At 36.5% G+C, this 13,808-nt stretch overlaps 1 protein-coding gene across 1 annotated transcript in view; it reads right to left on the bottom strand.

Annotated features, from left to right (window-relative positions):
• Positions 1 to 4,911: 4,911 nt before the first annotated feature.
• LOC107699790 (S-adenosylmethionine mitochondrial carrier protein) overlaps positions 4,912 to 13,808 on the bottom strand; it is a 77,173-nt gene continuing 68,276 nt past the window's right edge. Inside the window, exon 10 of the mRNA XM_016501184.1 lies at positions 4,912 to 5,365. Within this exon, the coding sequence (XP_016356670.1) occupies positions 5,269 to 5,365 (97 nt within the window). The 3' untranslated portion in view covers positions 4,912 to 5,268. The remainder of the gene's footprint in view (positions 5,366 to 13,808) is intronic.

The raw sequence follows: 13,808 nt of genomic DNA, 5'->3' as shown, positions 1-13,808 counted from the left end.
AATATCGTGCATATTCATTACCGTGATATATCGCATTACCGAATACCGGCACAAGTCTAATGGAGAGTAATGGCAAGAAAAATACGCTCTACTTGGCAGCTAAATTACCAAACATTACAAGGTCAAAACTGTTTTTTTTAAAGAATACATATGAATTGTTCACAGTAAGATCTATACATGCATTTACAAATTTAATAAATAGGTGAATTTTCACGTCATGCCGACTTTAAAAAAAAAAAAAAAAAGCTGGCTGTTTAAATGACCTTCACTTAACATAGATTAATGAGCTCCTCTCATTTCAGGCTATGATGAGCCAGTCGTGTGCACAGACTGCTTGGAAAACGGTACCAGCTACTCCAAACACTGTAACTACCTCCCTCACGGGATAGCGCTCCCTTCAGGCCTGGAGTATCAGCAGCCACACCAAACATCAACTTTCACCAGCCACAACAATGAACCACACTGCAATGGCACACCCAACGGGGTCAGGAAAGACAACCAAACTCCCATCTTTCCCACCAACCACGACAGGGTGACAATATCACCCTCATCGCACCAGTACAACGACCGAAAAGGTGAGAACGAGGAAGAAACGGATTCATCAGTCTTTCATGCCATAACTTCAAGAAGACTCAGTCATGCCCCATCAATCACTATTCCTGCCACTGCTTTGTGAAAACACACATTTGATCATTTCAGTTCTGATTGATTTATATCAGATTGTTGATCTTTGACGTAATACAGTGATAATATTCCTTGTTTTTCACAATTAGATCAGTCTTTGACATCACTTCCTTTCTAATCTTTCTCAGGATTGTTGGTGATTAGGTCAGACACACCTCCCTCACTTGAAGAGAGCTACCATCGGCCAGTAAAGCTCCTGTCTGGGGACTGTGACATTGGGTCCGAGCTTAAACAGACTCTATTACCCAACGCACATGCACATACGCCCGATGCCACCTCAAGCGAGAGCGAATACTTCAGACGGGCCAGTGACTAATGCCTCACCAACCCTCTTCTTTATCCTTTTGCACTGAGAACTGCTACCTCACACTGAGGGGCACAGACAAAGCTGCCCCATCTATCTAAATGCAGAATTGGGGCGTCCGGAGTTTGAAGGCGAAGCTTGAGTGGGGCGATGATGTCCCATGCGAGCGTCAATGATGTATATAGATATAATCCTCCTCAGGGAGGCTTTGTTCACACTTCAGAAATGTGACTTGCATTTGATGCATGCAAAATGTATGACAGAGTGCTATAACATTGGATTATGAGCTGTACATAAGAGTTTTCATATATAAATATATGAATGTATGTATTCTATAACTTTTACAAAAGAGTGTTTAACTCTATTCGGTGCATGGTGAGATCAGAGTGGCTTTATTTTATTTTTATTTCTTAGCTTTTTTTTTTTTGTGAACAGATCTCTCCTACTTTTCCCAGTTTTATAAGCAGTGCCTTATTGCAAGATCAAAGGATCCACTAGTCAGTTGTTTGTTGGGAGATGTCTGTATACTTTCCCTCTCACAAATGGGAATTTTGTCATGCACTTGAAGTTTAGACAACCCAATCATAATAGATCACCTTAAAGGAATATTCCAGGTTAAATACAAGTTAAAGGGTTTTTAGAAATATCAGGGAATTTACTTTGTTTGTTCTTGTTTTATTTTTTTGATGACTAGAAACTAATACCATCTACAAAAATAGAAAAGTCTTGGACATTTCTATAGTGAATATACTATACCATTCAAAAGTTTGGGGTCAGTAAGAATTTATTTTTAAGAAATTAATACTTTTATTTAGCAAGGATGCATTACATTTATCAAAAGTGACAACAAAGACATTTATAATGTCATATGCTGTTCTTTTGAACTATTAACACATTTTTACTGTATTTTTGATCAAATAAATGCAGCCATGGTATGAGAATAAAAAAATAAAAAAAAATCGACCCCAAACGTTTGAACAGTTGTGGAATTGTTTTGTGGATTTATATTTACAGAAAAAAAAAATATTTCTAAATGTATATTTATATTTCTGAAGTGTTTCATTGGCTAATTTTTCTGTTGTTGTTGTTGTAAATGCCATCTCTATAAATAACGTTTAAGTAATTATGACTGGAAAAATTATGGAAATTCACTGTTAATAAGGTGTTAAAAACTCATTATAAGCCACAGCATATATGGCTTTGCGTCAGTTTACCACAAAAAAATCATTTAAATTTGTACTTCAGTTTGTAAAAACAAACAAAAAATGTGTGTACAGAAAGGCATTCACAACAGACAGCAAACGATTGTATTTGTCATCACTAACTGGTGTTTAACCTGGAATATTTCTTTGTCAGAATTTATATGTTCTGGTCTGTGATGAAGGAAGAGCTCTGCATCCATTATGGTACAAAAATGACAAATATTGGCATATGGGAAAATATAAGCACTTTGATAAATCATGTAAGAGTCATTATTTGAACTGAACATTTTTACATCTTGAGATTCTGATGCAGTCGAGGCTCTTCCGTTAACAAAGTTACACGTCACCAAAAGCTGCTTCACTCACCTACATACCTGTGCTATTTGAAATGAATTTTTAAATGTATTTGTTGACCGTCTTTTTTTTTACATATTTGGGAAATAACAAATTATCCAAAAATAATATTTAGAGAGATTCGTTCTAACAATGACTTTCTAACAGTTATTTCTTTGTCAGAATTTATATGTTCTGGTCTGTGATGAAGGAAGAGCTCTGCATCCATTATGGTACAAAAATGACAAATATTGGCATATGGGAAAATATAAGCACTTTGATAAATCATGTAAGAGTCATTATTTGAACTGAACATTTTTACATCTTGAGATTCTGATGCAGTCGAGGCTCTTCCGTTAACAAAGTTACACGTCACCAAAAGCTGCTTCACTCACCTACATACCTGTGCTATTTGAAATGAATTTTTAAATGTATTTGTTGACCGTCTTTTTTTTAACATATTTGGGGAAATAACAAATTATCCAAAAATAATATTTAGAGAGATTCATTCTAACAATGACTTTCTAACAGTGACATTAGACGTTCGTAAGCCGAATGCTGCCAAATCACGAAAGGGAAAGAGAGTCTCTCTAGACAACTCAAGCTGCGTGTGCTGGTCTCCAACCACACAGAATGTCTTCACGTAAAGGGAACAAGCAGGAATAAGTGAACACCTTGTCCGATAATCTCTCGTAGTCTTTGGTAAAGACTAAAGCAGCTAATGCCAAGATACATTTATTAGTTAGCCTGAGCCAAACCGGTTCATGTCGACAGCCGAGTTTTTTTTTAGGCCAAATAGTAAAAAAAGAAAGAACGGAAAAAAAAAACACTGTACTACTAAACTAGGTGAATGTTTTAGAAAGTTAGATTACAGCAAACACCAAGTTTAACCCCAAAAACTGTTGAAACTGACCATAGCAGTGCATTGATACTGTGGTTAAATGGTGATGTGTGTAATCCAGCTCTGTGAAGAGCCCCACTAATTCAAACAGGTTAACTCTACAGATGTGTGGGTCACCCTGTTTCATACCAGATTCATTTATTGAACTGAACTCTAATCACAGCTGTTCACCCACATGGCTAAAACTGTTGAAGTGTCAAAATGGCAGGTGTTTATTAAAGTCACATTTTGCTCTTTTACACTCTCTGGTTTGCATGTTTTTATTTTGATGCACAGTGGTTGAAATAACTTTGTATGAATAGGGTAAGTTAGTGCCCCTTCACATTTCTAAGCAACAGAAGCACAAATCCGTTTTTTTTGGAATGAGCTCTATTGAGATGTTCGATAAACTACCAAAAATAATAATAACAACATAGCATAAGTAGCTTTAAATATATACAATTATTCTCCTGATTTTAGCTAGTCTGACCTTAACTGGTCTTGTCCTCCTCAACTCTAATAATTAAAATAATCCGAATTTATATATATTTTTTAAAAACTGTAATATTGTGAAATATATATAAAAATGGTTTTCTATTTTACATACTTTCATAGGTATGTGCTTTCTGTCCAAACACTCAACTTAAACTTTTATAAGTAAATGTGTAAAATGACAAAAGTACACTGGAATGAGTAACAGGGTTGCAAATGTAGCTAAACATAACATTTTCAGTATCATTACCCCAGTCTTCAGTGTCACATGATCCTTCAGAATCATTCTAATATACTGATTTTCTGCTCAAGAAACATTTCGGATTATTATCAATGTACAGTTGTGTATTTTTACACATTTACTTATAAAACAACTATATCACTTGTGATCTGTTGATCTTCACTCATTCAGCAGTATTGTTTGAGCTGTGTGTTTGGACAGAAAGCACATACCACTGAGAGCCACAGAACTGGAAGGCCCACTGCTGCTCCAGTATTGTTCTTGTGCCCTGAACTTCATGACCGGTCTGAGAAACATTCACACCTGTGGACTTATCTGTCTTTCTCTGCATTCTGCTTGACTCTCACTGTGTGTTTTTCAGCTAATAGTGAAGCAGGTAGAGCAACTAGCTTAAGCTTGGGGATCATACCACTGAGAGCCACAGAACTGGAAGGCCCACTGCTGCTCCAGTATTGTTCTTGTGCCCTGAACTTCATGACCGGTCTGAGAAACATTCACACCTGTGGACTTATCTGTCTTTCTCTGCATTCTGCTTGACTCTCACTGTGTTTTTCAGCTAATAATAGTGAAGCAGGTAGAGCAACTAGCTTAAGCTTGGGGATCAAAGTCTAGACTCAACATGTTACAATAATCCACTGGAGTAATATTGGTAGCGCCCTTAAACTTGTTACCTATTAGTGCAGACTTGAGTTTAGTATATAAATACCAGCGCAGTCATGTCTTAATACAAATAGCCGATTCACTTTTGTAAAAATACTTTTTTTAATAGCTCCATGTAGGCTTGCAAAAATTACATCTGAGTTTGAACTCGATCTGTGGTGCAACATAAGTGGAATTCAGGTATTTAAACTCAATCTGTTGTGCACTGATGATCAAGAATGCAAACCACTGTGTTATGTGATCTTTTTATCCAGGCACTAGGTGTCCTCGCCGTGGCCCTCAAGACCACCGGTTCAAACTGGGACAGAGGGTGCGTTTCTCGGTCAGATTTGACCAACCTCCACTCATCTGTAGTTTACTGTTTGCTCCTGGTCTCTGACCTTGTTTTGCAGTTTTGGCTGTACAGTCAAGAGTTTGAGTTGAGGAAACGGGTCCAGTACAAACTGACCCACACCGTCCATGATGACGGTGTTTATAAAAGCGTACGGCGCACTTTCTCATATGCTCCGAGGAAAATGAAGCCTCCCATGCTGATGAACGTCACTCTGGGGATGCTGCCGGCGAACAGCCTTCAGATGTGATGAGAAAACATATAAAAGCAAGAGTTAGCAATAACAGTCTTTTCAAGCTAGTAATTAATTTCAAAATATGGTGATTATTCACAGTTATGAACAGATCAATTAAATTAAATTCAAAGACATTATTATAGCAAAGTCATAAATCATTGATATTTTTATTCCCATATATATATTTTCATATATCATTGGTCTACAGTCCACAGCAATTGACCCTATAGGCTGGGATTTGATTGACAGGTGATCTGACCAATCATAACGCAGAGTCAGCCATTTTGGCCGAAAAAAGAAAAACAGACAGGAGAGTACTAGATTAATGTTGGTGGACTAGAATTTGAAAAATGGTGTGTATTGATATCTTTCAGTGGTTGAAACAAGATATCTTCTGATGTTCATTCATGTTTATTTCATGCTATAACTAGTAAAGAGGAAGAGATGATCGTGATCTGTCACGACACATTAAAGAGCCACAAAACGGTATTTATCGTTTGAATTTCTCAAGACAACATTTGAAAGCTGACACGGTTTCATACCAGAAGTAACCTGCTCTGTCTTGACTGTTGGCGTGTTGTCAGTGTCCTCTTTGCTCTGCCATTTACTTTTGTAATGCAAAAATACATCACAATGTAAACTTGCTTTTATTCCGAACAGGTGCTATTATTAACAAATACCCAATGACATTAATTGTTCTCATACATGTATTTGAATGTACAGCACAAAAATCATCTGATTCCTGAATGAATGAATCATATGGTTCTTTTTACTGAATTAAAACAAACAGCGCAATCAGTAGTTCAACTCCTGAATGAATGACTCTTAACAGACGGTTCTTTTAAGCACATCAAAACACAGTGCAAGTCAGATTCCCAAATGTATGACTCTTACAAACTGGTTCTTTGTAGTGAGTCAACAGTCCGATTCCCAAGCTGACTCTTATGAATCAGTCCTTTTTAGCAAATCAAAACATACATCACAAACAGTAGAGTCCGATTCACAAACGAATGACTCTTACGAGACAGTTCTTTTTAGTGAGTCAAACATACAGCACAACCAGTATCGTTCAATTCCCAAACATATGACTCAAACGAACTGGTTCTTTATAGTGAGTCAAAACATTTCACAACTGAATTTATTTAATACACGAGTTTAACAATTTGAGTTGAATTACTGAAATAAATGAACTGTTCCACGACATTCTAATTTATTGAGATGCACCTGTAGTCCGATTTCCAAATGAATGATGATTATTTTTAGCTGATCAAATATATGCTTACTACTTACATCTTACTGTTACATTGTGCCTAAGGATTGTGAGACTTAAACCATTGTTTATTGTTGTGAACGAGTGGTTGTTCATTTGACAATGTGTATTTAAAGATTCACAAAATGAGTTATGTCAGTAATATATTATAAACCACATTTTTAACCTCAAATTAACTAGGAAAGCAACCGGAATCATTCATTAAATCATTATTGACAGCTCTATCTGCAGAAACTAGATACATACAGTTGCAAAATCTGCTTGGATGCAACTTTGTTAGATGAAATTTACAGAGCAGCATAAAATAAAATATTAGCCATGCTCGATAACACAAGTAATCAGTATTTCTCAGCTGACAGCGTGTTGTTTGACAGATTACGGAGCGTTTGAGCAGGATTGTGCAGTGTAGGGGTTGTTGATGTTGGAGAGGTTCGAGGATGCGACAGGCCATGAAAGTACTATAGTCTCCTAAGGCTCTTTTCCATGCAGCTGCTTTTGGTATAAGCACTGGCCCCCGGGGGCCTCTCCGCATGACTGATGGCCAGATGACATCCACACACGTCCCTCAAGCTCCCAGCACACCCCCAACACTCTCTCGCTTGGGCTCCCTTTCTCGTCCTCCCACACTTGTTTTGTTTTGCCTATTTTCAGACTTTATCAAACTTTGCCAAATCCATGTCCTGCTCACCAATTTTATCATTAATGCCCCATCATACCATCAAAACTCACTGATTTGGGATCAGCCTCCACAAGTCCTTCAGTGTGACACCTGTGGCGGATAATGCTGGTCGGAAAGTGGGGGTGGGCTGGATCTAAAATTAGGAATAAGTCACGAGTCGTGTAACCACTAATACATCAATTTATGTCAACTGCAAAGCTGTACAAGGTGCCAAGCATGTCAGGGATCTCTTGACTATTCCAGGGATTCGCAGAACTCGACGTTTCAGCATGCTTCTGCTGGGATCATGTGTTTTACAGAGAGATGCCATGTCAGAGTGAGCTTGTGTGTGTGGACCTGTGAGCAAACACACTCATCCTGGAACGAATTAGCAAGGACGCATTCTGACAGTTTGTCTGTGCTGCGTGGGGTTGGGATTTCAGACTACGCACTAAAAGAGAAATGTGAAACCTTGCATGCGTGCTTTGTGTCAGTTCAGACCCGATCTTCTGCAATGGAAACCACAAATGTGCATCATAGGAACTTCATACTGCTACTGAAAGAGTTTTTATATTTTTTGAAGAAAACATGAGAGTTGCTTGCATGATTAGGGTTCAGTAAAAATACTGATTTTCCAATTAATAGCATAAAAACATACAAAGAAACCAGTGTAGTATAAAGGTACTTTCACGCCAGAATTACCGGATATAATGTAATAATGTCAGAATTACCATGAAAGACTCACAAAATGATGATTTTAACATAAAATGTGTTCATGTCGTCATAGAACTCATAATTACAACTTAAAAACTGAGAGCTCGGACTTGTACCATCTGACCACTGCAATGTCATCTCAAAATGGCATGGCTTACATAAAATGTAGTTACTTACATAATATTTCTGTTTAATTATTCTTATAACTGACTATTGTTAATGACTTAACAATGCAAGAATAAGACCCAATTTGCATACTATCTATCTGAAATTAGAATTAGTGTGTACATTGTGATATATTGAAATGAGTATCCCAAAGGTACCCAGACGGTTTACTATTTATGGTGGAAATTAGAATTTTCAAAATTCAAAACTCAAAATTTCACATTGGACTAGGATTCGATTAGAACTACAAACACAAATAAAACGTGTTAAAAAACTACAAACGTGGTGGATGTGTGAGACATGAATCTTAAGTAGAAAGGTTAGATAAAGGGTTTGAGTGATAAATCAATATATAACCTGATGAAAAAAATATATTTATTCAATGTTATCCACATTATATTGCATCTGCAACAACATTGTGAACTTATAAAGACACTGCTGGTCATTAACTTTTAAATGCATCATTATGTGTTGAGGAGAGTATTCTACATAAAATACCTATGACGGCAGGTCAGCGTGCTACATCATTTCTCTCCAATGTAGTACGAGATTAAATGAAACTAAATGTGGAGGATGATAACTGTGACCAGATGATTGACAGAGCAGTGTTACTAATGGACAGAGTGGTTCGTCACAGTAGTATGTCTCAAAGCTTGCCTAATCTTCTGCTACACACTCAAATATATGTTCTTTTTTAATTTAGAGCATAGTATAAGCAGACAAATTGGGACGAAGCAACAGATTCGTTTTCGTGTTGCCAATTATAAAAAAACTATAGTTTACAGTATCAGCAGAGAGAGAATTCTTACCTACAAAATACAAATAATACATTTACAACTATCTGGACATTACAAATAATATATACACCTAAATTAACAGCAATTGAATCAAATCGAAAAGAAATCTGAATAGAAGTGCTTTTGAATTAGAATCAAATGAATCAAGAGCAATCAAGATATGTGTCAATTCCCAGCCCTAGTCATGACACTAGAGTTTTGCCAGGGCATTGCTGTTGCTAATGTGTTGCTAATGTAGTGAGTGGTTTCTATCTGGTCCAATAATAAAAAATAAAAAAATCCTACACATATGGCTCAGGTGCATTTGGGAGATTCATCCGTTTTATAGTCCAGCATGTAAACAACTAATAACAAGCCAAGCATTCATTTCATTATCTATTATCTTGCTAGCCAACCACAAACCATCCCGATCTGCTACAACAGGAAATTGAACATAGTGCAGGACAAAACAGTTAAGTCACAGTCAGATGAGCTCATTGTGACATCATCACCCTGCCCAGCTATGATCGCCAGTCAGTCAGTGGTGGACTGGTCTAATAACACTTCTATTAATGGCTCTATAAATACGGCATGCTTACTAATGTAGATTTCTGATCAGAGGCAGGTCATACACCACTGCGATACTCCAAAGGAAGCAACTTATATTTTATCTAACAACCCTCTACATTGCGAGTAAATCACTCGCATATACGACTAAATCTTCACTCTGGGCGACTAAATGATGTCTAATATTAGCCAATTGCTAATAAATTCTCAGATTTTACTCGCCAGTGTGTGAGTTGGAGGCTAAGTATAAGTTTAGCTCTGATATATTTTCACTCGCCGAACACTCTCCGCCTGAGCGCATCAGTTTCACTCTCCGCCAAGCGATCTGTGCTGTTGGGAGAGAGAGAATTGACGCGCTACCTATGCGCGCTACATGTAAACGATATTCTTTGTTGTATTTTCCGCTCAAAATAAGTTCCTTTGGAATTTTTCAGCTTTTAAGAACTACCGCTTTCTCCGGTAGTGGGCGGAACTAATGCGCACCTATTATCGTCCCTGTTTTGATTTCAGCAAAGCAGTTCGAGCGAACCCACACAACCTGATTAATATTCATGAATCCAGTAGCTCATTAATCCTTGGTTCGTTTTATATTGTTCTTATTAGTAGAAATCGTATCATTATCTTATCAGTATTTTTTGTTAGTTTTTCCCCAATTTTTAATTTTTTTTACAGAAACACTGAATGACCAAAAAAGCACCACCACCAGTCCGAAGTTCAGTTAAAATGACTAATATGCATTCATACATGGTTATCAAGTTTTATCTATATATATATATATATATATATATATATATATATATATATATATATCAGTCTGGCGTCTAAACTAAAAAAATTACTAGCCAATGGCGATTCAATTGCCAAGGTGTTCGTAGAGGGCTGTCTAACCATAGCTCCAATTGATTTCACTGCAACTGGAGGTCATTATGGGCCCACTGCAACATGCTCATTGTAAACATTGCTAGCATTACTCTCTCAGCGGGCTGCTGCATCATCCTGGACTACTTAGCAAAGCCTACTTGCCTGTGGACATGGGAGCCGTATGGGTAGTCTGGTTGGGGTAGCAGCATTTCAAAGCTTTGAGGAAGGTTAACTCACAAGTGCACGCTGCCTTGATTGCCGATGTTTTGGTTGGTGTGGTTAGAAGCTCTCCGCAGAGCTCTGACACACATGGAAGCACTTTCTGGCTTCACTAGTCTGCAATTGAAGCCATTACAGTAATTACAGCTTTAAAGCCAGGCAATTTGTATAAGGCATGCAGTAGTGAAACTGTGAGAGTTGTTGCCCTTATGCAAGCATTGTCAAGCCTCTTTGACTACTCTTTTTTTTTAGCCCTGGCTTCTCTCAGAGTTTTAAATATTGCAATCTGGGAAGGGATTTTAGGAATTCCTTGAAGTCATTGAGTTTATTATGTGTTCTGCCAAAAAAAATCTGATAATCATCTGACAAGTTTTAGATGGAGAGAGGAAGTTTATTATGAAGAGAAATAGATTCACATGATCACTCATGGACATCTCTGTGCATAGAACAATAGTGGCTGTCTGCTTTTTTCCATTGGCCTTAGTTTTATAGCCATTCATTTTCTTAAAAATTTTTCACATGCTTAAAAATCAAAAACTAAATCAAAAACCCAAATAAAGAGCTCTAGGAAACATATTTAAAGCTACAAAAAAAAATAAAATCCGGAAAAAATACTTCTATGAATAAACTACAGTTCTATTAAGTAATGCAAATTATTTAATCACATATAATCTAATATGTTATAAAAAACTACTGATTTGGTTTAAAGTATAAAAAAAACTAAAACTGTTTAAAATTAGTTTATATTTAAAACTATTTAAAATAATTGTTTTAAAAGAAGTCTCTTGTGCTCACAAAGCATGCATTTATTTGATCAAATGCAGTAAAAACAATAATATTGTTAAACATTGTACAATTTAATATAACGCTTTTCTATTTGAATATATTTTAAAATGTAATCTATTCCTGTGATGGATTACTCCAGTCTTCAGTCTAATATGCTGATTTGGTGTTCAAGTAACATTTCTTATTTCATTGCTGCTTAATATTCTTGTGGAAACCTTTTTTTTTTTTTTTCAGGTTTTCCTGATAAATAGAAAGTTGAGAAAGAACAGCATTTGTTCGTAATTACACAGTATATACAAATATATACGGACCCCAAATGGTAGTGTGTATATCTTCCTAAAGAATTAAGTTTAAAAGGGGATTTAAATGGTGCTTATAATGAAACAAAAAACAACAACAACAACCTTGATTGAGGAATGCAGTATCTGGACTCATACCCTGCCATTTACACTCACCCAGGTATTCCTCGGCGGCTGCTGCATCATCCTGGACTACTTAGCAAAGCCTACTTGCCTGTGGACATGGGAGCCGTATGGGTAGTCTGGTTGGGGTAGCAGCATTTCAAAGCTTTGAGGAAGGTTAACTCACAAGTGCACGCTGCCTTGATTGCCGATGTTTTGGTTGGTGTGGTTAGAAGCTCTCCGCAGAGCTCTGACACACATGGAAGCACTTTCTGGCTTCACTAGTCTGCAATTGAAGCCATTACAGTAATTACAGCTTTAAAGCCAGGCAATTTGTATAAGGCATGCAGTAGTGAAACTGTGAGAGTTGTTGCCCTTATGCAAGCATTGTCAAGCCTCTTTGACTACTCTTTTTTTTTAGCCCTGGCTTCTCTCAGAGTTTTAAATATTGCAATCTGGGAAGGGATTTTAGGAATTCCTTGAAGTCATTGAGTTTATTATGTGTTCTGCCAAAAAAAATCTGATAATCATCTGACAAGTTTTAGATGGAGAGAGGAAGTTTATTATGAAGAGAAATAGATTCACATGATCACTCATGGACATCTCTGTGCATAGAACAATAGTGGCTGTCTGCTTTTTTCCATTGGCCTTAGTTTTATAGCCATTCATTTTCTTAAAAATTTTTCACATGCTTAAAAATCAAAAACTAAATCAAAAAACCAAATAAAGAGCTCTAGGAAACATATTTAAAGCTACAAAAAAAATAAAATCCGGAAAAAATACTTCTATGAATAAACTACAGTTCTATTAAGTAATGCAAATTATTTAATCACATATAATCTAATATGTTATAAAAAACTACTGATTTGGTTTAAAGTATAAAAAAAACTAAAACTGTTTAAAATTAGTTTATATTTAAAACTATTTAAAATAATTGTTTTAAAAGAAGTCTCTTGTGCTCACAAAGCATGCATTTATTTGATCAAATGCAGTAAAAACAATAATATTGTTAAACATTGTACAATTTAATATAACGCTTTTCTATTTGAATATATTTTAAAATGTAATCTATTCCTGTGATGGATTACTCCAGTCTTCAGTCTAATATGCTGATTTGGTGTTCAAGTAACATTTCTTATTTCATTGCTGCTTAATATTCTTGTGGAAACCTTTTTTTTTTTTTTTCAGGTTTTCCTGATAAATAGAAAGTTGAGAAAGAACAGCATTTGTTCGTAATTACACAGTATATACAAATATATACGGACCCCAAATGGTAGTGTGTATATCTTCCTAAAGAATTAAGTTTAAAAGGGGATTTAAATGGTGCTTATAATGAAACAAAAAACAACAACAACAACCTTGATTGAGGAATGCAGTATCTGGACTCATACCCTGCCATTTACACTCACCCAGGTATTCCTCGGCTCCTCCACACCTCATACAAAACCTTTGGGATGTTTCCACTGGCTGTGCTCGTCCCAGCCTGATAAACAGAGACAAAACACAGTAATGATGGATCATCTGTCTTTAAACTTCCTGTCAAACATGTAAACACACACTGTGTTTTATCTTCCTTTTGATTCTGCTCTGTCCCTGGTATACTCTACCCGTCTCCACCTGTTCAACGGCTCCCCTTTCTGCTCTATATATATTTATAGTCCCTCTTCTACAAACCCACAGCACTATCTTCAAAACAGCCATCTATATCAGGGAACTGTGAAGGAGAGTTAATGTAACAACTGTGTGTTTTGCATGGGCAAACACCACATTCTGAGGCTAATTTTGAAGGCTCTAAATTTAGACTGGGCTCGTTTTTCATGTTTCAGAGTTTCAGTTGATGAGTTGACTGTACATTGAACAGCCCCGTACACTGCAGTTCCCCACAGGGCTTGGATAACAGCCTGGAGTGACTGTAGGCCAAAACACACACAGTACAGCAGACATGCCTGAACATGAGGTCTCTATTTCTTTAATTGGTCAAATGAAAAAAAAAAACAAGGCAACTTGAAGTGATGACCTGAAGCATGAC

Source organism: Sinocyclocheilus anshuiensis, unplaced genomic scaffold, assembly GCF_001515605.1.
Source record: "Sinocyclocheilus anshuiensis isolate Anshui unplaced genomic scaffold, SAMN03320099.WGS_v1.1 scaffold951, whole genome shotgun sequence".
NCBI classification, from domain to species: domain Eukaryota; kingdom Metazoa; phylum Chordata; class Actinopteri; order Cypriniformes; family Cyprinidae; genus Sinocyclocheilus; species Sinocyclocheilus anshuiensis.
The sequence above is the reverse complement of the archived record's forward strand: the minus strand, read 5'-3'. Positions and strand labels throughout refer to the sequence as shown.